A 21,314-nucleotide genomic window follows, 5' to 3' on the forward strand; every position below is an offset into this window, starting at 1 on the left:
CCCAAATCCAGTATACATAAAAAAAATAGGAATTTAAAAAATCTTTCAAAAAGGTAGCACATCAAAAAATGAAATAAATGGTGGACAAAGTACTGACATTTCCATTTCTTTATTGGCACACACCAAAAAGGAACGCTTACGCGTTTCGGCTATGAGCCTTCATGATGAAGGCATGATTTATGTATTTATTAATTTTATTTATTTGACAGGGACAATGCTCATTAATCAACATTTCAGTTTTCACTTCCATGTAAATGTGCCAGAGTTAGCCATAAGCTAATTTACATCTGTAGTCCCTGATCAGGCTCTTAAAATGGTAGTTAAACTAAACATACAATGACACATACAGTACAATACAATACAATGCAATACAATACAGGTAAAAGAAAGACAGAGTGTATAGTGTGCCAGCACACAACACCATGCGTTGATGCCATGTGTGCATATGTGCAAGCACCCAACACTATATCCATACAAAAACACAATACAATACAGTACAATACAGGAACAGATCAACATGGTACAGGGGACAGAGCAACTGCAAAGTGAAGTGAAAAATGACACCGGTGATGAATACTAAATAGTGCTGATAGTTACTCATGATTACAGATTTGATTTGTTTTTAGCCACCTCTTCAGGTTACATTTGAAGGTCAAATAGTTGGAGGTCTCTCTTACTTCTGTAGGGAGACTGTTCCAGTGATGGGAGGCTCTAACAGAGAAGACTGTTTTGCCAAACACTGTGGTGAACACTGTGGTGTGTGCCAATAAAGAAATGGAAATGTCAGTACTTTGTCTGCCATTTATTTTTGGAATATTTTTAAATTCCTATTTTCTTTATGTATACTGGATTTGGGTTTAGCACTCCACTGAAAAGTGAAAACCATTGCTGATGCGCAACCTCTTTTTAGATGTGCTACCTTTTTGGATTTTTTAAAATTCCTATTTTTTTTTAATCTTATCTAATTGTATTAAACAACGTCAAACTCACCAACATTGCAGTTTGGAAGCACTCGTTATAAGTTACCTCCTGCTGCCTCCTGCATTATGTGCACATTCAAAACAGGTGGTGCGCCTGGGCCACTGAGTGATATACAACGAGCACTTCCAAACTCCAAAACACTCCAAATCACCTGCAATGAATTTCTTTTCTTAAAGCATAATTAAAATTAGATTTCTTTTTTTGCCTTATAGGTTTTTAATGGTACTCCAACTTTCAACACCTGAAACCCCCATGATCCACAATGTATATAATACTCTATTTTTGTTATTTGGATATTAAACATTGAACGATTACTTTTGCCATTTCTTTTGGCTCAAATCTTAGATTTACTGGCCTAACTAACAGTCAAACATTGACACACTATTCAGACGCCACCTGCTGACGGTGACAGGCAACTACCGCCATTTGTTTGTCCTCTCTTTGTAATGACATCATGATAGTAGTGTTTTTATATTATATTAGGTATTTGGCCTTGGCACTCACTCTTAACTGCCCTCAGCTGCCAACATACTCTTTTTATTTCCCCCCTCTGATATCCACACCGGCGTTAAGCATTCTGTGTCTCTACACTAGTCTAAGGCACAATGGATTGTTACGTCAGACTATAATGTGTCATGGCAAAGTGCCAAGGAATGCAGCTTGGTAGTGCAAGACAAGTGTCAGTTCCTAGATCAATGATAGTAGTACAAGGAAGCCAGAGTAATTAAAGGTATATTCAGTGATTTGACTTAATTCAAATATCACTGGATAATCCTCCCTACTATAGAGTGTGCTGACCATATAAGGAGTTCCTCCCTGTCCCCAGTGAGCCCCTGGGGTCAAAAAACCCTAGTTTCAGTTTAGGTGGCGGGTGGCAAAGCCTTCATCCAATCAGGATGAGAGGGGCCTTCCTCCAATTATGATCGAGTGGGGGCGGGCCTTGGTGCACATGCTGTTGGCCTGTTGCACTTCCCCCCACTGTAGAGCGTGCATGTGCACATTTTGTTACCAGGGCGGACTGGGTGGTTTTCCAAATCACCCAAATCACTGAATGCTCCTTTAAGGAGTTCAGGGAATTATTTACCCCCCCTGTCTATGAAGATGGCTATAAAGATAAGAGATTATATAGGCTATACTGTATAGCCATAGTGACAGTGTTATTGAAACTAAACTAAAGGTAAAACATTTCAGAAGACTCCAAATAAAATGTGACCAAAACTTAACAATGTTATATATATACTGTATACTGGGTTGACTTGCCTTCCAGGTTATGAGATGTTTTTGCTTTGTCTATGGTTGTGGCAGCCAGGAAGCTAGTAGTGAACCATCCTTAAACTATTTCACACAAACGGACTAGAAAAGGGCGCTTAGATAGCCATAAAATCCTGGAGGAAGTTGGTCAGAGCAGACACGCACGCACGTGCGCGCACGCACACACACACACACACACACACACACGTTATCGTTTCTCCGACGGAATCAACACTGATGCAGGTGTAATATTTTGTACACACACAAAGCGAAGGCAGGATGGGAATCCACTGAGAGACCACCTAGGGTTCAAACCCTCCCCCCAAAAACACCAGTGGCCCATAATATGACCACCTGCTCCACGGTCCAGTTGACGCTGGTCTGCAGAACAATGGTTTTGAGTCAGATTAGAGTGTTTGGATGAAGACTACATGCACAAACACACACACACACACACACACACACACACACACACACACACACACACACACACACACACACACACACACACACACACACACACACACACACACACACACAGAACAGACTCAAAATTATTTGTGTCCCTAAAAAACGAATTGAAACCTACTCGTAGAGGCGTAACAGTCTGTGCGTGTAAATCAGAGTTGTACTTGTAAAGTGCAATTTGTTATTATAAGTTACAAATCTGACAATACGTATAACGCATAAATCTGAATTACACTTACAAACTGTTTGTTACGAATGACCTGTACGAGTAATACCAATCTGTTTTCACGTATACAAATCATTTTGAGACTGCTGTTCCGCCATTTGTTCAGAGCGTGTGCGTGAATCGGTATTGGTTGAGTCGGTCAGTGTGTCATTAACAGATAACAGCCTCCATATCGGACCATTCACTGATAAGCTCAATCACGATTGGCCAGTGTGTCAATATTGGTGCGGGCCAATCAGGCGCCAATCAGCTCCCCTTGTGCTGTTAGCATAGCATAGCCACACTCCAGTCTCTTCAACATCCCTCTTAATGTCCTTTAAGTTATTTGACTTCGCTCAGTCACAACAAGCCTTTCAACAGACCATGAGTCAGAAGAACAAACACTTTGTAGCATGTCAAAACGCACAAGGTTCATTAAAGGTATCCGTCTCACCGCGGTCGATAGTCTGGTTATTGTTAATCCTAATCACACACGCCAGGCATGCAATGTACAATCGCTCGCACGCACGCACGCACGCACGCACGCACGCACGCACGCACGCACGCACGCACGCACACACACACACACAGTCTCACCTAGATAACAAAGGAGGAAGTATCCCTTGGAACAGAGGAAACCAGGGTGCTACAGGTGTGTTATTGCCAGGCTCATGAACACAGATAGTTCACACGCCAACCGTGTTCATTTTGACAGCAACATTTTGAACTCTTTTGAATAAAATTCCATTTAGTTTTACTTACATTTTAGTCATCAGACATGTTTTAGTGTTATTCTAGTTTTTGTCGACTAAATATCACAAGATGTTAGTCGACTAAATCTACAGTTTATTTTGTCGACTATAATGCGTGTTGGCGGGCCTTGATGGTGTCGTCACGCCTGATTTTAGCCGATCTACAAGCTCACAGCTCATTGGGCACTGTTTTTTACGTGTGTGTGTGTGCGTGTGCGTGTCCGTGTGCGTGCGCGTGCATGTGCGCGTGCGCGCGCGGTTTGTATGAAGAGTGATTGGAGTGTGAGTTTTCGTCTGTAAACGTGGTATAGCGGGGGGGGGGGGGGGGGGGGGGGGTTTATGTCTGTATTGTGCAACCGAGAGCAAATCGTTTGACTGAAATACGTGACATATTTTATTGAAAGCAAGCGACACATGCTTTTTGAGATAAAATGGTATCTTGATTCCCGTGCCAAATGTTTCCTGTATATTAACCCTTGCAGAGTGGTAGTTACACAGAGCATGTATCAATTTCGTCCAAGCTTCCTGTGTTAGACACACCTGTACTAGATCAGTACCGCATAGAAACGGCTGTGCGCGCGCGCCCGCACACGTGTGCGCGCGCGCCCGCACACGTGTGCTTGAGGGCATAACACGCACGAGTAGCCCCGCCCCCATGCTGTGCAGTTACCATGTATCTCCATCTATCCCTCTCTCTCTCTCTCTCTCTCTCTCTCTCCCTGCTAGTCTAACTCTTTCTCTCTCTCTCTCTCTCTTCAGGGTTTGAGAAATAAACCAAAGAAGACGGGTCACGTCAAATCAGACCTCATAGATGTGGACCTGGTTAGAGGTGGGTAAAGAGTGTCTGTGTGTGTTTGTGTGTGCGTGCGTGTGTGTGTCACCACTTATGTCCTCATGTCTGTCCAGGCTCAATGTGTTACTGCCATTTTTTTCATACATTATATACTTTTATACCAAAAAAATCACACCCGTGTGAACTGAGTGGTGTACGGTTTTATATAGCATGATCAGCTGTGGTCTGACGTAATGTCTGACGTCCGATGTGAGGTATTATATAAGGTAAGGTATTATATAGCCTGATCAGCTCTGATCTGACGTAATGAAATCACACCCGGATGTGATTTCACAACTGGCTTTTTTTGTGCAGAAAAAATGACCATGGTTGCTACGGTCATCCAGTTCACCCGGGTGTGATTTAATTACGTCAGAAATTATTTTGAACATAGCAACCATGCTCATTTTTTTCTGCACACAAAAGCCAGTTGTAGGAGTGGTTTACACCACTCAAAAAATAGCGGAAATGGCTGATCTACAAGCTTACATGTCACGAATGACGCGTTGTAGACACTTTTTTATGTATGAACATGGACATGATTATGACAAAATTATTGCCATTACCTGAAATAATTGTGATTAGACGATAATGTAATGGAGGGTATGCACGTGACGTGACATCATCATCATACCCGGAAGTTATGCGGGCACGCATCGCCTACTGAGTGGCAAACCCCCCCCCCCACACTTTCTGGCCTTGACAGCCCTTACATGCAAACGGTCTTATCTGATTGCATTGAATAGAAACAAGACCGCAAGGACCTTTTGGTGCTATCCCTTTTGGACCGAGTGTTTGACTGTATTCTGTTGCTGTTTATACATTCTGTCTAATAAACCAGTTTGGAACCAAATGGACCCTTACGGGTCTGTAACTCTGAGAGTGTACACATTTGGTTCCATTTTGTACACTTTCAGAGTTAAATTACTTAATGAATTGCTTTTACAATATAAATTGGGGGTCCCATGAGATAGAAATGCCATTTAATGGGGGTCCGTAGACTAATGCATGTGACGTCAAACTGGGGGTCCTTGAAATTAAACAGGTTTGAGAATCACTGCTAGAGCCGTACAAATCTTCTCTTATTGGCGTCCGCGGGCTAATTAGTGTCAATTTGGGGGTCCTTGACATGAAAAGGTTTGGGAACCACTGTACTAAACTATTCATTGAATCAATGGACAGGCTCTGCGTTCGCCAAGGCGAAGCCAGAGAGCCCGTGGACCTCGCTGACCCGGAAGGGCATCGTCAGGGTGGTTCTGTTCCCTTTCTTCTACCGATGGTGGATCCAGGTCACCTCCAGAACCATCTTCCTGCTGCTGCTCACCCTCTATCTGCTGCAAGGTACTGTGTGTGTGTGTGTGTGTGTGTGTGTGTGTGTGTGTGTGTGTGTGTGTGTGTGTGTGTGTGTGTGTGTGTGTGTGTGTGTGTGTGTGTGTGTGTGTGTGTGTGTGTGTGTGTGTGTGTGTGTGTGTGACCGACGGAGAGAGAATGTTGAAATATAAAGTTGGTGAGAGCACAGAATGTGCCCGTTTTGTTTTCTTTTGTAAATGTGCACGCATGCACATACGCACGGTACACCAGATGCTCTTATCCCATGTTGACATTTTCCCAGCTCAGAAAAAACAATCTCGCTCTCTCTCACTCTCTCTCTCTCTCTCTCTCTCTCTCTCCACTCCCCCCTCTCTCTCCCTCTTATCTCTTTCCACCTCTCACTCTCTGTCTGTCTATCTGTCTGTCTCTCTCACTCCATCCCTCCCTCCCTCCCCCTCTCTCTGTTTTCCATATACCTATATAATGAAACAATGCGTATACACTATAGAGTGCTATGTCTACATACAATGCTATCTAAGTTACTTAAGTTTAGCCTTTCCATACGCCTGTAAGGTCATCAAGGCTAGAGCAAGTGCTACGACAAGTGCTACGACAAGTGCTAAGGTGGAGTCTGAAGAGGTGGGTTTTCAGACAATGGCGGAAGATTGGGAATGAGTCTGCAGTTTTGATTGCAATGGGAAGTGCATTCCGCCGGGACAACGCTCCACACGTCCGAAACTCTTATCCCTTCTGGCTCCAAAACTGTGGAATGCACTTAAGTTCCAATTACAATCAGAACTGCAGACTCACTCCCAAGCTTCCGCCGCAGTTAGAAAACCCATCTCTTCAGACACCATCTTGGCCCATAGCACTTGCTGTAGCCCTAGCCCAACGACCTTACAGGCGAATGCAAAGGCTCAACTTATGTAACTTTTATTTTACATTTTATGTAGACATAGCACTATATAGTATATATGCATAGTTTCATTATATAGATATATTCCACTGTTATGATCGTAGCTTACGTATGTTTCATGATAACTAGTCTTTATGTATATGATGTATAGCCATGTTTTTGTTCTTGCTTAATGTAAATCGCTCTGGATTAAGAGCGTCTGCTAAATGCCTAAATTGTAAATGGTAAAGTCTATAGTTTTGGAGCCAGAAGGGAGAAGAGTCTGGGACGTGTGTGGAGCGTTGTCCCGGCGTTTTTTAGTTCAAAATGAACACCGCTCTCCTTCCATCTCACCCCCACAGCGTTGGCCGCGGGGCTGTACTACTCTCTCCCAGTGCATCATGGGATACCGGCCACCGAGGTGTTGGGAGGCGTCTGGCTCATGTTGCTGCTGGGGACGGTCCACTGTCAGATCGTCTCCACGAGGACCCCCAAACCACCCACGTCCAGCGGGGGAGGGGGCAAGAGACGCAGGTAAGCCCTGAGGACTGCGGGAGTGTGTTTGGGGGGTGGTGGGGGGGGGGGGGGGGGGGAGGAATTCACTGAAGTAGTGTGTTAGTTGGATGTTTATACGTTTTCTACATGACACATCGCTAAAACAATTATTCAAATCAATTGTTGCATAGCAACAACAAATAGTTTCAGCCCGTGTCATCAGCGCCCATACCCTGGGTACCTGATGGAGGGGAAAGGAAACTGGTTGGAATAACGTGTCCCTTCCACACGCTACGTCCAACTGGGAACCCCCCCCCCCCCCCCCCCCCCTGTCAGGTAAAAAGAAGCGGTTTGGACTCCTCATGCATGGAAGGAAGCATGAGGTCAGTCCGTTGCTCTCCCCAGGTTCAGCCCTAGATGAGAAGGCTGTGAACTGAACCATAATACACAGCCTCAAAACATCTGCTTTCTGTGAGTGACTGTACATTGTCTCCCTCTCCTGGCGGAGAGAAGTAATTGCAACAATGTCCAAAACTGCAGTAAAGCTTGTGGGCCCATTTGGGGCCCTATTTTGGCCAGTGCCCTAACTCCTTATGCCTAAAGTTCTAAGCCTTTTTTTTTCTACATCCACACGTTGTGAGCTTGTAGATCGGCTATTTGAACTATTCAAAACTTTTTTTCCTTCAAAATAGTAAAAAAAAGAAAAAGAAAAAGGAGACGAGGTTTAGCGATAAGGGGTTAAGGCAGTGACGAAAATAGGGCCACTAGTGTCTTATCCGTTTAACTGGCTAAAATAATTGTGATGCCATTATCTAATCATGCGTGTTTATCCCCTGGAACAACCCTAAGGGCGCTTAGGGCTGTGGTTCCCAAACCTTTTCATGTCAAGGACCCCCAAATTGACATCAATTAGCCTGCGGCTAAGCCCCATAAGGGAAGATTTCTATGGCTCGCCTCTAGCAGTGATTCTCAACCCGTTTTAAGGACCCGCAGTTTTTGACATGCATTAGTCTACAGACCCCGATTTAATGGCATTTCTATCTCGGGGACCCCCAATTTATATTGTAAAATCAATGTTAATTTAACTTAATTTAACTACAAATGGAACCAAATGGACCCACAACCTTTACTGTTATTTTGGACATTGTTGCAATTACTCTCAGAGTTGCAGACCCATAAGGTTCCATTTGGTTCCTAACCATATAATAGTTTAGCTGGGGACCCCCTGGAACTCCCTCAAGGACCCCTGGGGACCCCACTTTGGGAATCACTGTCCTAACCTAGATACTGTCAAGGTGTGTCAGTGAGATAGTATAGGGGGACCACCTCCAACCACTGTAGATAATATATTGTATTAACAACATCCATCCATCCATCTTCAACCGCTTATCCGTAGTCGGGTCGCGGGGGCAACAGCTCCGCCAGAGAGCTCCAGACTTCCCTCTAACACACTCACCAAAAAAATTGTGTTTTGCTAAGTACATTTTGTCAAATTAATTTTAGGTCCTAAATGTCAGTAGATTATCTGAATTCATTGTTTGTTCTTTGTCCGTGTGCTGTGCTGTGTGTGTGTGTGTGTGCGTGTGTGTGTGATCATGTCTGTCTCTATAGTATATAAGATTGTTCAAAAACCCCTGTTTGAAGTGTCCCATTGTGAAAGCTGTTGGCACCTGCTTGGTCTGAGGGCTAAAAGAAAAACATGCTAAAGCTGTCAAGACGATTCATCGCTGCTGCACGCACGCATGCACGCACACAAACACACGCATGCACGCACACACACACACACACACACACACACACACACACCGAGACACACACATATAAGGCAATGTTGCAGAAAGAGAGACACAAAGCTTCTTCTAGTACTGTCTAGGAGTTTTCAGAACTTCTGTGTCTTTCTGTCTCCGTTTCTTCTGGTCCTTCCATCACTCCATTCAACTGTAAATGGTGAATGGGGGAAAAGAAAGAAAGCCTCGATGGGGCCTCTCTTCCTACACTGCTGCTTCAAACGCCTAATCTATGCTGCCGGTGTCGCTGTTTTGAAAATAACAGATTTCCCAGCGACACGCTGCGTGCGGTTTACCACTTGAGAATCACTTAGAAAATCTGTTGGATTTTTTTTGGATGAGCGACACCGGTGTCCGATGAAGCATAAATTAGACTTAAAGCTGCTATAAGCATTATTTCTCCAAATTTTAATTACATTTTTTTATTATTTTTTGGTATTCAGACAGCCAGCAATGAGTACAACGATCCCAAAACAAATGTAGTCTCTGTGACGCATCTAGGGGCCACAATCTGCATTCAAAGATTTTCCTAGAAGCCTTGTCATTGGTTAAAAAAACCCGGTCGAAATGACTAACCTATCAGGAAGTAGACGGGCAAATCGACCAATGACAAAGCTTCTCGGAAAATCTTTGAATGCAGATTGCGGCCCCTAGATGTGTCACAGAGACTACATTTTTTGGGAGCGTTTTACCCATTGCTGGCTGTCTGAATACCAAAAACAATAAATAAAAAAATGTCATTAAAACTTTGACATATTATTGCTTATAGCAGCTCTAAGTCTCTCTCTCCACTTTTTTTTCCTCTCCCCCACCTCCTCCTCCTTCCTCCTCTTCTCTTTCTTGTTGTGGTTGAAGGAAGTTGAGGAAGGCATCTCAGATGGATGTGCATAGGGAAGGCGACGGTTCTAGCACTACCGATAACACACAGGAGGGGGCGCCGCACTCACACTCGGCCGGCCCCTCATACGGCGTGGTGTCTCTCTTCCAAGATCTCTGGCATGGTTTCTGTAAAGCTGGGTGTGTATTTGACCTTCTCCTCCCTGTGGACAACACACTTACCTTTACAGTTTTCTGTAAAGCTGGGTGTGTATTTGACCTTCTCCTCCCTGTGGACGACACACTTAACTTTACAGTTTTCTGTAAAGCTGGGTGTGTATTTGACCTTCTCCTCCCTGTGGACGACACACTTAACTTTACAGTTTTCTGTAAAGCTGGGTGTGTATTTGACCTTCTCCTGCCTGTGGACAACACACTTAACTTTACAGTTTTCTGTAAAGCTGGGTGTGTATTTGACCTTCTCCTGCCTGTGGACGACACACTTAACTTTACAGTTTTCTGTAAAGCTGGGTGTGTATTTGACCTTCTCCTGCCTGTGGACAACACACTTACCTTTACAGTTTTCTCTAAAGCTGGGTGTGTATTTCACTTTTCCTGCCTGTGGTAATAATAGCGTCGACAATGAACCAGGGTTGGCTTCAAACCAGTTTGAAATTCTATGTCCGGTCTGAAATTGGCTGCTATTAAAGGTATATTCAGTGATTTCACTTAATTCAAATATCACTAATTTTTTCGTATTTTTTGGATAATCCTCCCTACTATAAAGTGTGCTGACCATATAAGGAGTTCCTCCCTGTCCCCAGTGAGCCCCTGGGGTCAAAAAACCCTAGTTTCGGTTTGGGCTTTGGGTGGCAAAGCTTTCATCCAATCAGGATGAGAGGGGCCTTCCTCCAATCATGATCGAGTGGGGCGGGCCTTGGTGCACATGCTGTTGGTCTGTTGTACTTCCCCCACTGTAGAGCGTGTGCATGTGCAGATCTTGTTACCGGGTGGACCTGGTATTTTTCCAAATCACCCAAATCACTGAATGCTCCTTTAAAGTGTGGTTTCAACAAAAAAGATCCCACTGAGCATTTTTTTGGGCTATTAGGCGTCATATACGTCTAAATGGCCACCTAAAAACAGGTTATGACTGGTCTAAAAGTGAACGTTTTTTAGCGGTCTAGGCTTAGATTAGTCGTTGAATTGACGTCACTTCAACAGCTATATATATAGACTGTCTATATATAGACGCTGAGTATTTGAGTGAAGAGTTACCATTTGTCGAGCGGAATACTTGAACATTGCTTCCTGAATCAGACCAATCGGAATGAATTGAAAGTGATTTTGAGCTCAACCCTGATTCAAAAGCGAGTCTGCTTTCAAGCCATGGAGGTATGGTGCTTTCAGGTGATGTCATGGTTTTCTCCGAGTCTGGAATACGTCACAACCTGGCCAGCCGACTAGTTGATGGTCACATTTTAATTGGTTGGACAATTCAAAGAAAGATGGCTATCTAGCTATCTATTTAGCTATCTGCCATATGTATTGTACAGCCTCTCATATTCAGTACCTACGGGTTACTGTTGCTGATTCCTAGGTGAGTCAGAAGAAGATAATTATTTAACATGTCCAAAACAACTTCTATTTGCTAATTTCCACTGAACGAGCACATTTCGTGTTTCAATAAAGCCTAATCTAACGTGATTCGTCGATGTTCTTGTCTCTTGTGATTGGCCGAACTAAACATGGCCAATTTGTGTTGCAATTCCAGTTTCTCCAACATGATCATGATTAAGATGTTTATATGGCACTTCCTGGTCGGAAATGTGTGTTCACGGTACAGAATATCTGAATCCACATGAAAGCACCATCATCTCTACATGAACATCCCTCCCTTTTCCACTGCACAATAAGCTCACGTCCTATTGGAGGGTGAATATGTCCCTCCCCTTTTTCCACTGCAGAGTAAGCTTACATCCTATTGGAGGGTGATTATGTCCCTCCCCTTTTTCCACTGCAGAGTAAGCTTACATCCTATTGGAGGGTGTATATGTCCCTCCCCTTTTTCCACTGCAGAGTAAGCTTACATCCTATTGGAGGGTGTATATGTCCCTCCCCTTTTTCCACTGCAGAGTAAGCTTACATCCTATTGGAGGGTGACTATGTCCCTCCCCTTTTTCCACTGCAGAGTAAGCTTACATCCTATTGGAGGGTGACTATGTCCCTCCCCTTTTTCCACTGCAGAGTAAGCTTACGTCCTATTAAGGCTCATACATAGTCTGGATTTTCGGTAGTTTAGGTGACCACCGAACTACAACATGACGTCACGAGCCGCGTGAAGAGCAAACCACCGCCACCGCTCCAGCCCTTCTCTCTGTATTTACTCACCACTGCTCAACGTTATTTCAGCTCCGGTGGTCACCTCACCACCGAAAATCCAGACTATGAATAGGCCTTCAGAGGGTGAAAACGTGACCCGTAATTTCAAATTCAGGACCTTTTGATATAAAGAATGTTTTTTTCCTTTTCAATGAACATTTCTATTGAGATACTTTAACCCATTAACACCTGGTGCAACCTATACACGTTGTTCTACTTTTGATGCCGGCGCGCTCTATGTGTCTCATCAGCTACATACATGTAGCAACATAACTTTAAAAAAAAAAAAATGAATCCGAATTTGAAGGTTTTCAGAAACCTTATAGGGCAGGCCCTAGAAGGCGTTCCCAGATTCGGCCTCTGGCCCCCTTTCGTGCAAATGTCAATTTTCAGTTAAAAAACGTAGTTTTAATTCAATACTTTTAATTTATCGTTTGTAATGTTGAACACCCCAGGTTAGTTTCTTTTTTTTTTGTACAAAATAAAACGGGAATCCCGTTTGCTATGAAATGGAGGGATTTTGCAGAGGTACCTCGTCAACAATAATCTTGTTCGTTGGATCGTCCATTCCATTCGTCGGTCCTGATCATCATGGCTCCATTGCTAACGTTCCGTCGAGGCGTTGTATCCATCCATTCATTCAGACACCGGCGAGGGGAGACACCGGGGAGGGGAGACACCGGGGAGGGAGACACCGGCGAGGGGAGACACTGACGAGCGAGCCAAATCGCGCAGGTTGCCGCGTCAAACATGGCGAAGTTCACTAGAGCCGACTCCGCCGCGTTGGAGTTGCGACACGATAGGCACAGAATAGTACATCATGTTCTTGGCGAGAGCCCCCACTGCCACTCACTCAAACTAAGTGGCTACTGGCCAATCACAGTCCTTGCACGAGTGCACCGGCCAATCGCAGCGTGTCCTTACTCAAACGCGAAAAGTATTGCATGCTCGCTCCTCTGAGTCGTGTCTCGTTGAATGCAGCCTGGGTTAGTTTTGTTAAAGGAGAGTTCCGCACTACCTGTTTTTCTTTACTGAATTCTGATGATAATGTATGTATGAACCCCTGGTTAGTGGCGAAGAAAGGTAGGCGTTCTCAAAGCGGTCAAACGCTGTGCAGCATAAGCAGGAAGCGATAGAGTCACCACACTCTGTGCAGTTATTCCCCACAACAACAACAACAGATGGAAAGAAAAAAATAATAATTTTCACGAAGAAGAGATCTTGCGCTTGACCGGCCTGTGTGGGTAAAACACAGAGGAACGCTTAGAATGGAGTTTTATTTAATTCTTTGCTAATTTCCCAGTGATGAATGGATTATCATCATCATATTATGGTAAGAAAACGGGTTGGGGCGAAACTCTCCTTTTAACTTGCATGTCTGTCTGGATCTAACCCTAGCCATTTTGGTCACTTTCTCCCCCCGCATCTGTTTTTCTGTGTCTGTTTTTCTTTCTTACCGGTACTCTGTCTCTCTGCATCTCTCTCTAACCCCCCCCCCCCCCCCCCCCTCCCCCCAGATCCAAGAAGTCCAAACTGTCCATCGACAAGGCGACGGAGACGGACAACGGCTACGTGTCATTGGACGGCAGGGTGACCAATAGGAGCAGCGAGGAGGGGCTCCAACTCCACGACAAGCTCTGCGAGTCTCTGCTGATCAGAGCCGGCGATCACGACGCGTGCTACGGCCACCACGGCACAGCAGCCCACCCACCGCACACACACGCGCACGCTCACACGCATGCGTCGCGCGGCACTGGCATGATCCCGACTCCTGGGAGCAAGGTGAGAGAGACACACCCAAACCACACACATACCTACATGACCATACACGAATACATGCACACACAACCTACATATACACACCAGTAAGACGCCTGAGGGCGAGAAGCGAGCACGCAGCCGCCTGGGTGACAGCAGACTATGGGCGAGCGCTGGCGCTTTGGAATGGGGGGGTCAGATCAACATATCCACCTGGGTGACAGCAGCCTGCTGGGCGAGTGCTGGCGCTTTGGCATGGGGGGGTCAGATCTTAATTTCCGGGCCTGTTTAGTGCCTTGCATCGTTTCCTCCGCCATCGGTGTATGAATGTGTGTGTGAATGCACAATCAATGTAATGCTCTTTGGATAAGAGCGCTATATGCACCATTTTCCATTTATTTTATTTACACACCATAATGATAGCCTACATGTCATGCACGCACACACAAACATTGTTTGCTCTTCGTTTTTGGCTAAACCAGTTTTGTGTGTGTGTGTGTGTGTGTGTGTGTGTGTGTGTGTGTGTGTGTGTGTGTGTGTGTGTGTGTGTGTGTGTGTGTGTGTGTGTGTGTGTGTGTGTGTGTGTGTGTGTGTGTGTGTGTGTGTGTGTGTGTGTGTGTGTGTGTGTGTGTGTGTGTGTGTGTGTGTGCGTGCGTGCATCAGGAGCCTGCTTCCGACGAAGCGTCCAGCGAGGAGGATCCAGAGGCGTCCTACAGCGCCCTCCGCAGGGCAGACTGCACACTGCGCAACCGCAAGAGCGCACACACCTACAAGAAACACTATGCTGTGGAGGTAGGCACACGTGCACACACATTCATATTTCACAGTATGCAGAACAGGGTACATTTCAAACAAAAGCACAGGTCAATACAAAAACTGTTACTTTGTAGACGATCCATGGGTCCACGATGAACGGGTTTTCTCTCTCTGTCTCGGTCTCTCTCTCTCTAGGAGGTTCCTAAGTCTGGTACCAGCTGCAGCTCTCGCTGCTCCAGCCTGAGGACTCAGGACTCTAATGAGAGCACGCGTCACGAGTCTGAGACGGAGGACCTGCTGTGGGAGGACTTCCTGCACTGTGCCGAGTGTCGCTCGTCCTGCACCTCCGAGACAGGTGAGGTGGCGCACGTCGTTAACACAATACAATATGCCATTAAAGCATTTAGACCTGAACTCTATTCCACGCAATGTCTTCTAAATCATGATAGTCTCAGTGCTTCTCAAACTATTTCATGTCAAGGACCCCAAAGATTATATGTAATTGGCCGCCGACCCCCATCTGAAATTATGTTGTTCCAGGGACAAAGATTTGAGTTAAAAACGTTCGCTCTGAAAGAATATATATTAAAAAAAAATTGTCCTACACCAACATTAAATTCCCATTGACAATGAATGGAGAATTGATGTCATATGTGTCTGAGCAAATCGGTATTTTTGTTAAATTCCCATTGACAATGAATGGAGAATTTACGTCATAATGTGGACGAGCAAACGGGCATGTTTTGTCATGATGATGTACGATGATAAGAGCGCCCCTCATTTTTGTCTCATGTGATCCACACACTCGGCAACAGAGAGACTAGAATGCAGTAATCATGATTGTCGTCGTCACGGCGGCGGTATTAACACAAATGTCCGCCGTCCGTCCACAGAGGGGGAGGGGGGAGCTGGGCCCGTGGGCGCCCCCACCAAGAAGGAGTACCGAGATGACCCCTTCCATCAGGTCTGTACACACACACACACACACACACACACACACACACACACACACACACACACACACACACACACACACACACACACACACACACACACTTTAGCAGTCAGTATGCAGTGCCGGTTGGTGCCACAGGGTGGTGCACTGCTCCTTTTTGTATTGCTGTGTGTACAAGATCTGAAGTCACTTCCACTACATGTCCATATTGTGTTGGTGCACAGAGTGACTGTATGGCTCCGTTCACTTTTGTATTATTATGTTAGTACTGTTTGATACAGGTCTGCCGTGAGACCTGTGGCTTGATATGGTCAATGCTCCATTAGTTGGCTGCTAAATAAATCAGCTTATTGACTTTATCTTTGTCTGTGTGAAATACCTGGACATCTGCTGTATCCAACCCACTACTCCATGCTCAACACATCACCACACACACACACACACACACACACACACACACACACACACACACACACACATTCACAGAAACTCAAACATGTTGTTTTAATGTGTGTGTGTGCATGCGTGTGTACAGGGTCACGTGTGGCTCCACAGCACCAACCCCGGCCTGGAGAGAGTGAGCGCCATAGTCTGGGAGGGAAACGAGTGCAAGAAGGCCGACATGTCTGTCCTGGAGATCAGCGGCATGATCATGAACAAAGTGAGTACATAAGATCACATGATCATGAACAGAGTGAGTACATAAGATCACATGATCATGAACAAAGTGAGTACATAAGATCACATGATCATGAACAGAGTGAGTACATAAGATCACATGATCATGAACAGAGTGAGTACATAAGATCACATGATCATGAACAGAGTGAGTACATAAGATCACATGATCATGAACAGAGTGAGTACATAAGATCACATGATCATGAACAGAGTGAGTACATAAGATCACATGATCATGAACAGAGTGAGTACATAAGATCACATGATCATGAACAGAGTGAGTACATAAGATCACATGATTAGACATTGATAAAAGTTCTCAGTCGCCACGACTGATTTCAGTCTTGTATTCCATAGAAGCCAATCATGTCTTCTATGGAAGGAAGCATGTTGCGCAGCGAATATAGCCGAAAGTAGCCGATCTACAAGCTCTTGACTCATTGAGAGCTTGTAGATCGGCTACTTTCAGTCAATATTTAAACTCACCCACTGCCATTCACGCCTTTTCACGCCATCTGGTCCGAGCGCCCACCGCGCCGAGATCGCCTTTTGACGACTTTTGTAATGTCAATTGTTTACGGTTCACAACTATGTCCTGTACGCGCTCAACACTCCAGTAGCGGTGCGGTGAAAAAACCCCCGGAAAAAAACAGAAATAAAATTTCCGCTGGCTTATGCTATGGGAACGCAGTTTATTTGAATCGTAATAACTTGGATTCTTCTTTTTGGCTTGATTTGCGGCAAATTTCTCTAAACGATATGATCCTCGCTTACAAAATGTCTGTTTTGGGTGAATTTAATAAGATTTGTGGGACACGTAGCAGATTTTCACTTTCTGACTCGATTTACTCCTGGTAAATCAGCTTTCAAACTACTTCACATTGAAGTGAACGGCTGGCAATCTGAGTTCCTGAGATGGTGGTAAATGAGTTAAGATTAGAGCATTTGATGTGGTCAAACTAGCAACATGTTCGGAAGCATCTTCCATAAATCCTAATTGTCTCGGGATATTTCATGAAAGCTGAAGGTTAAACCCTTTCTTCACCTGGTTGGCACTATGTAGGACAGCAGGAACAAACTAAAACCTCATCATTTTACATATTGGCTTAATTGTTTAGGAAACAGTGTGTCACAAATGGCACGTTAGGACAGCATGTTTCAGTCGTGAGATTTAATTTTGCATGTCTGATTATGAACAGAGTGAGTAGAAGGAATATGATATGAGGAGCTTCATGAAGTCATCATTATTATTCTCTCTCTCTCTCTCTCTCTCTCTCTCTCTCTCTCTCTCTCTCTCTCTCTCTCTCTCTCTCTCTCTCTCTCCCTCTCCAGGTGAACCTCTTTACTCCAGGTATTGGGTATCAGATGTTTGGTAACGTGGTTTCAGTCACTCTCGGCCTGACGCCGTTCGCTTACAGGTAAACACACCAGCCGCTCTCCTGACAGCCTTATTAATATGCAACCTCATCTCACCCTAACATGGTGAAATCACACGCTTTGGCAATTCCGTACATACACTACTAGAAAACCCCAAAACACGTACATATTACACTGAAATCATCCCCATTAACCGTAATGGAGGGGTGCCGTCTCAAGCCAACTCGAGCAGCGAGAGACACCACCTCGTGTTGCGAACGTTTTATTCTAAATGTATATACAATGTAAATTGTAGCTATTTCTTACATTACTACTTGTTGTTAGTCTTAATTATTTATTTAATTTATTATTGTTGAGGAACGAAACCAAAGCATTTCACTCGTCTCGCTCGTGTTCCATGATGTACTAACAAATTTTAAAAACGAATCGTCTTGATTGGTTCAGGCTGGCTCAGTACCACGACTCGACGGATCAGCTGACCTCTCTGTCGGCCAATGATCTTCTGGCGGTGGCGCTGGGGGGCGCGCCGGGTTCGAACACGCCCACGGTGGTTGCCGTGGTGACGCTGAGCTTCCTGGTACGAGTGTGTCTCATATGGCTGTTCTTCTTCCTGCTGAGCGTGGCAGAGAGGACCTACAAACAGGTGAGGCTCAGTTATTACGCCATCGTCTAATCGCAATTCACCTATAGCTAAGACCCGGCCTCTCCCACTTAGACACTCCCACTTGGACACTTTCCTGCCGGGCTCATTCATTCCAATGTAAATATTATGGATTTTACACATTAAATACTGGTTACTTTTTGGAACCAGACGCTCAAAATCTCTTCCAAATCCGTCAACAAGGCCTGCCGTATGCACTGGAAAAATATGTGCGTGGCATTTCTTTTTTAAAACAATGTTTTATCATATAGGAAAACTATTGGTGGAGAGGTTTGTCTAACCCATGTTATGCTTAGCTGTGATTGGACCATAGCAGTTTGGGGAGGGGCTTAGCTATAGGTCCATTGTTTTGTCACAATCGTCACAATCGTGTCCATGTTGAAAAATGTAGCAGACCTACAAACTTACAAGTGACGCGTTGTGAGCATGTAGATCAGCTATTTCTGCTATTTAAAAATAATCTTGGTATATTTCAGTTAACTTTCATATTATCTGCCCTGTGCACTTTCTTATTACAAAGCCTAAAAGGTAAACGGAAATGTAATTTTTATTCATAATGTCCGTTGTGTGTGTGCGTTTTCAGAGGTTGCTGTTTGCCAAGCTGTTTGGTCACCTGACCTCCGCCCGCAGAGCCAGGAAGTCGGAGGTTCCTCACTTCAGGCTGAAGAAAGTCCAGAACATCAAGATGTGGCTCTCACTGCGATCCTACCTCAAGGTAGGTGACCTCCTCGGACACTCACCACAAAATGACAAACATTTACAATACAAACAGTTCTCTGGTTAACCCATTTAAGCCTGAGGACTATTCTACAAATGCCTTCTTTCAAATGCACTTTCTGTTTTTATTAAACAGAAAGTGATGTTGACACAAATAAATGAGCAGACACTATTGGAACTGGAACATATAAATGCATGGCTACTCTCTTCTGATTGGCTGAAAAGGTTGTCACCTACCTGAAAAATTTATTTTCTGTTTATTAAACTGCTGGAGAGACAGGGAGACCCCTGTTACTGAACAAACACTCTATAAGTCTATAACAGTGATTACTATCAGATTTAACCTTTTTAACATAAATAAAACCTTTTTGTTTTAACCAAAAACAATATCACTTACGCTACCTTTAACTACATACAGATAACAGTTGTACATACATTTTTAGTTGAATGACTTTAATGTTGTTTGACTTTGTGTGTGTGTGTGTGTGTGTGTGTGTGTGTGTGTGTGTGTGTGTGTGTGTGTGTGTGTGTGTGTGTGTGTGTGTGTGTGTGTGTGTGTGTGTGTGTGTGTGTGTGTGTGTGTGTGTGTGTGTGTACTACAGAGACGAGGTCCTCAGCGTTCGGTTGACGTCATCGTGTCGTCTGCCTTCCTCCTCACTCTGTCTGTGGTCTTCATCTGCTGTGCACAGGTAACCGTTTGGACTTAGTTTTAGTCATAGTCGTTTCACTGAAATTCCATTTAGTTTTAGTCACATTTTAGTCATCAGAAATGTTTTAGTGTTAGTTTAGTTTTAGTCGACTAAATCTACGGTTTGATTTTGTCACCAAAAAGGCATTCTGGTGAGCCTTGGACTTGGAGGCGTCGTAATGCCTGATTTGGCGATCTACAAACTAATCATAAAATGATCTCTTCTCCACTAGTCCCTTTCAAGCAGTTTTGTCTAGTTTTCATTTGTTGACGAAATTGTCAGTATATTTGGTTACAGTTTTAGTCATTATCATGGCTTGGTTTTAATTTAGTTTTCGCTCCACTGGCAGAGCCTTTTGTGGCGGTTCTGGACAACCGTGTATCTGACCGACCGAAGGCCGGGCACTGCACTAAGTGTGGGGGTGTGAAACGCGTGTGTCAAATGTGAAGTCGGTGGGGCGAACGGTTCTCGAGTTACGTGGATTACAGACGTGTGCACACACACGTACAGAGATGTGGTGCATTTATTGTAATGTAAGATTATCATGAAGTCATCATTATTATTATCTCTCTCTCTCTCTCTCTGTCCAGTTGCTTCATGTCCATGAGACCTTCCTGTCCAGTCACTACAACTGGGAGTTGTTGATCTGGTGCTCCAGTCTGTCTCTGTTCCTGCTGCGCTTCGTCACGCTGGGATCTGAGACCAGCAAGAAATACAGCAACACCTCTATTCTGCTGACAGAGCAGGTGCACTGCGCGCACACACATACACGCACGCACGCACACATATGCACACACACACACACACACACACACAGTTCAACATCAGTTTTGATCATTTTTTTCTGGGTTTTTCAGATCAAATATAATTTGGAATACATTTTCATCGATGATAATTGTATATTTTGTGTGTGTGTGTCTCAGATTAATCTGTATCTAAAGATGGAGAAGAAACCAAACAAGAAAGAGGAGTTGACTCTGGTGAACAACGTCTTAAAACTGGCTACGAAACTACTGAAGGTACGCACGGTGCACAGAACTCTACAAGCTCACAACGCGTCACGTTGTGAGCGTTGTATCGATATGGTACGATACGATTATCGGCAAGGAATACCACACGAAGTCATACGATTACTGCCATATGGATTAATTGAACCCACCCCTGTGTCTGGGTGTCTCTCTCTCACTGATCATGTGTCTGGGTGTCTCTCTCTCACTGATCATCTAATGTCTGTGTCTCTCTCTCTCTCTCTCTCTCTCTCTCTCTCTCTCTAGGAGCTGGACCTTCCGTTCAGGCTGTACGGTCTGACCATGAACCCTCTGCTCTACAACATCACCCAGGTGGTCATCCTGTCTGCCGTGTCGGGGGTCATTTCAGACCTGCTGGGATTCAACCTCAAGGTCAGAGAGAAACGCCTTCTCGCCGCCGTTCGTTTAGTTTCTCGGTTCTCATGGATTAACCCATTTAGACCTGAGAAAAGATTCTACAAATGTCTTCTAAATCCTGACAGTTTTCTTGAAAAACCTATGTTTCTATGTCAGTGGT

The 21,314-nt window shown here is 44.5% G+C and overlaps 1 protein-coding gene across 3 annotated transcripts in view; it reads left to right on the forward strand.

Moving 5' to 3' along the window:
• Nucleotides 1-21,314, forward strand: part of LOC306916195 (protein PHTF2) — a 54,923-nt gene that overhangs the window by 28,482 nt on the left and 5,127 nt on the right. The window contains exons 4-19 of one of the 3 annotated variants that reach the window (XM_079494004.1): nt 4,425-4,486; nt 5,672-5,830; nt 7,058-7,229; nt 9,833-9,994; nt 13,693-13,957; nt 14,597-14,725; nt 14,885-15,044; nt 15,583-15,653; nt 16,180-16,305; nt 17,658-17,743; nt 18,147-18,345; nt 18,947-19,078; nt 19,683-19,769; nt 20,360-20,515; nt 20,693-20,788; nt 21,044-21,169. In XM_079494004.1, coding sequence (XP_079350130.1) covers nt 4,425-4,486; nt 5,672-5,830; nt 7,058-7,229; nt 9,833-9,994; nt 13,693-13,957; nt 14,597-14,725; nt 14,885-15,044; nt 15,583-15,653; nt 16,180-16,305; nt 17,658-17,743; nt 18,147-18,345; nt 18,947-19,078; nt 19,683-19,769; nt 20,360-20,515; nt 20,693-20,788; nt 21,044-21,169 — 2,188 coding nt within the window. Of the gene's footprint in view, nt 1-4,416; nt 4,487-5,671; nt 5,831-7,057; nt 7,230-9,832; nt 9,995-13,692; nt 13,958-14,596; nt 14,726-14,884; nt 15,045-15,582; nt 15,654-16,179; nt 16,306-17,657; nt 17,744-18,146; nt 18,346-18,946; nt 19,079-19,682; nt 19,770-20,359; nt 20,516-20,692; nt 20,789-21,043; nt 21,170-21,314 lie in introns of all 3 variants that reach the window. The other 2 variants (XM_079494006.1, XM_079494005.1) reach the window with 2 other exon arrangements.

This window comes from Electrona antarctica, assembly GCF_951216825.1.
Source record: "Electrona antarctica genome assembly, chromosome: 23".
NCBI classification, from domain to species: Eukaryota; Metazoa; Chordata; class Actinopteri; order Myctophiformes; family Myctophidae; genus Electrona; species Electrona antarctica.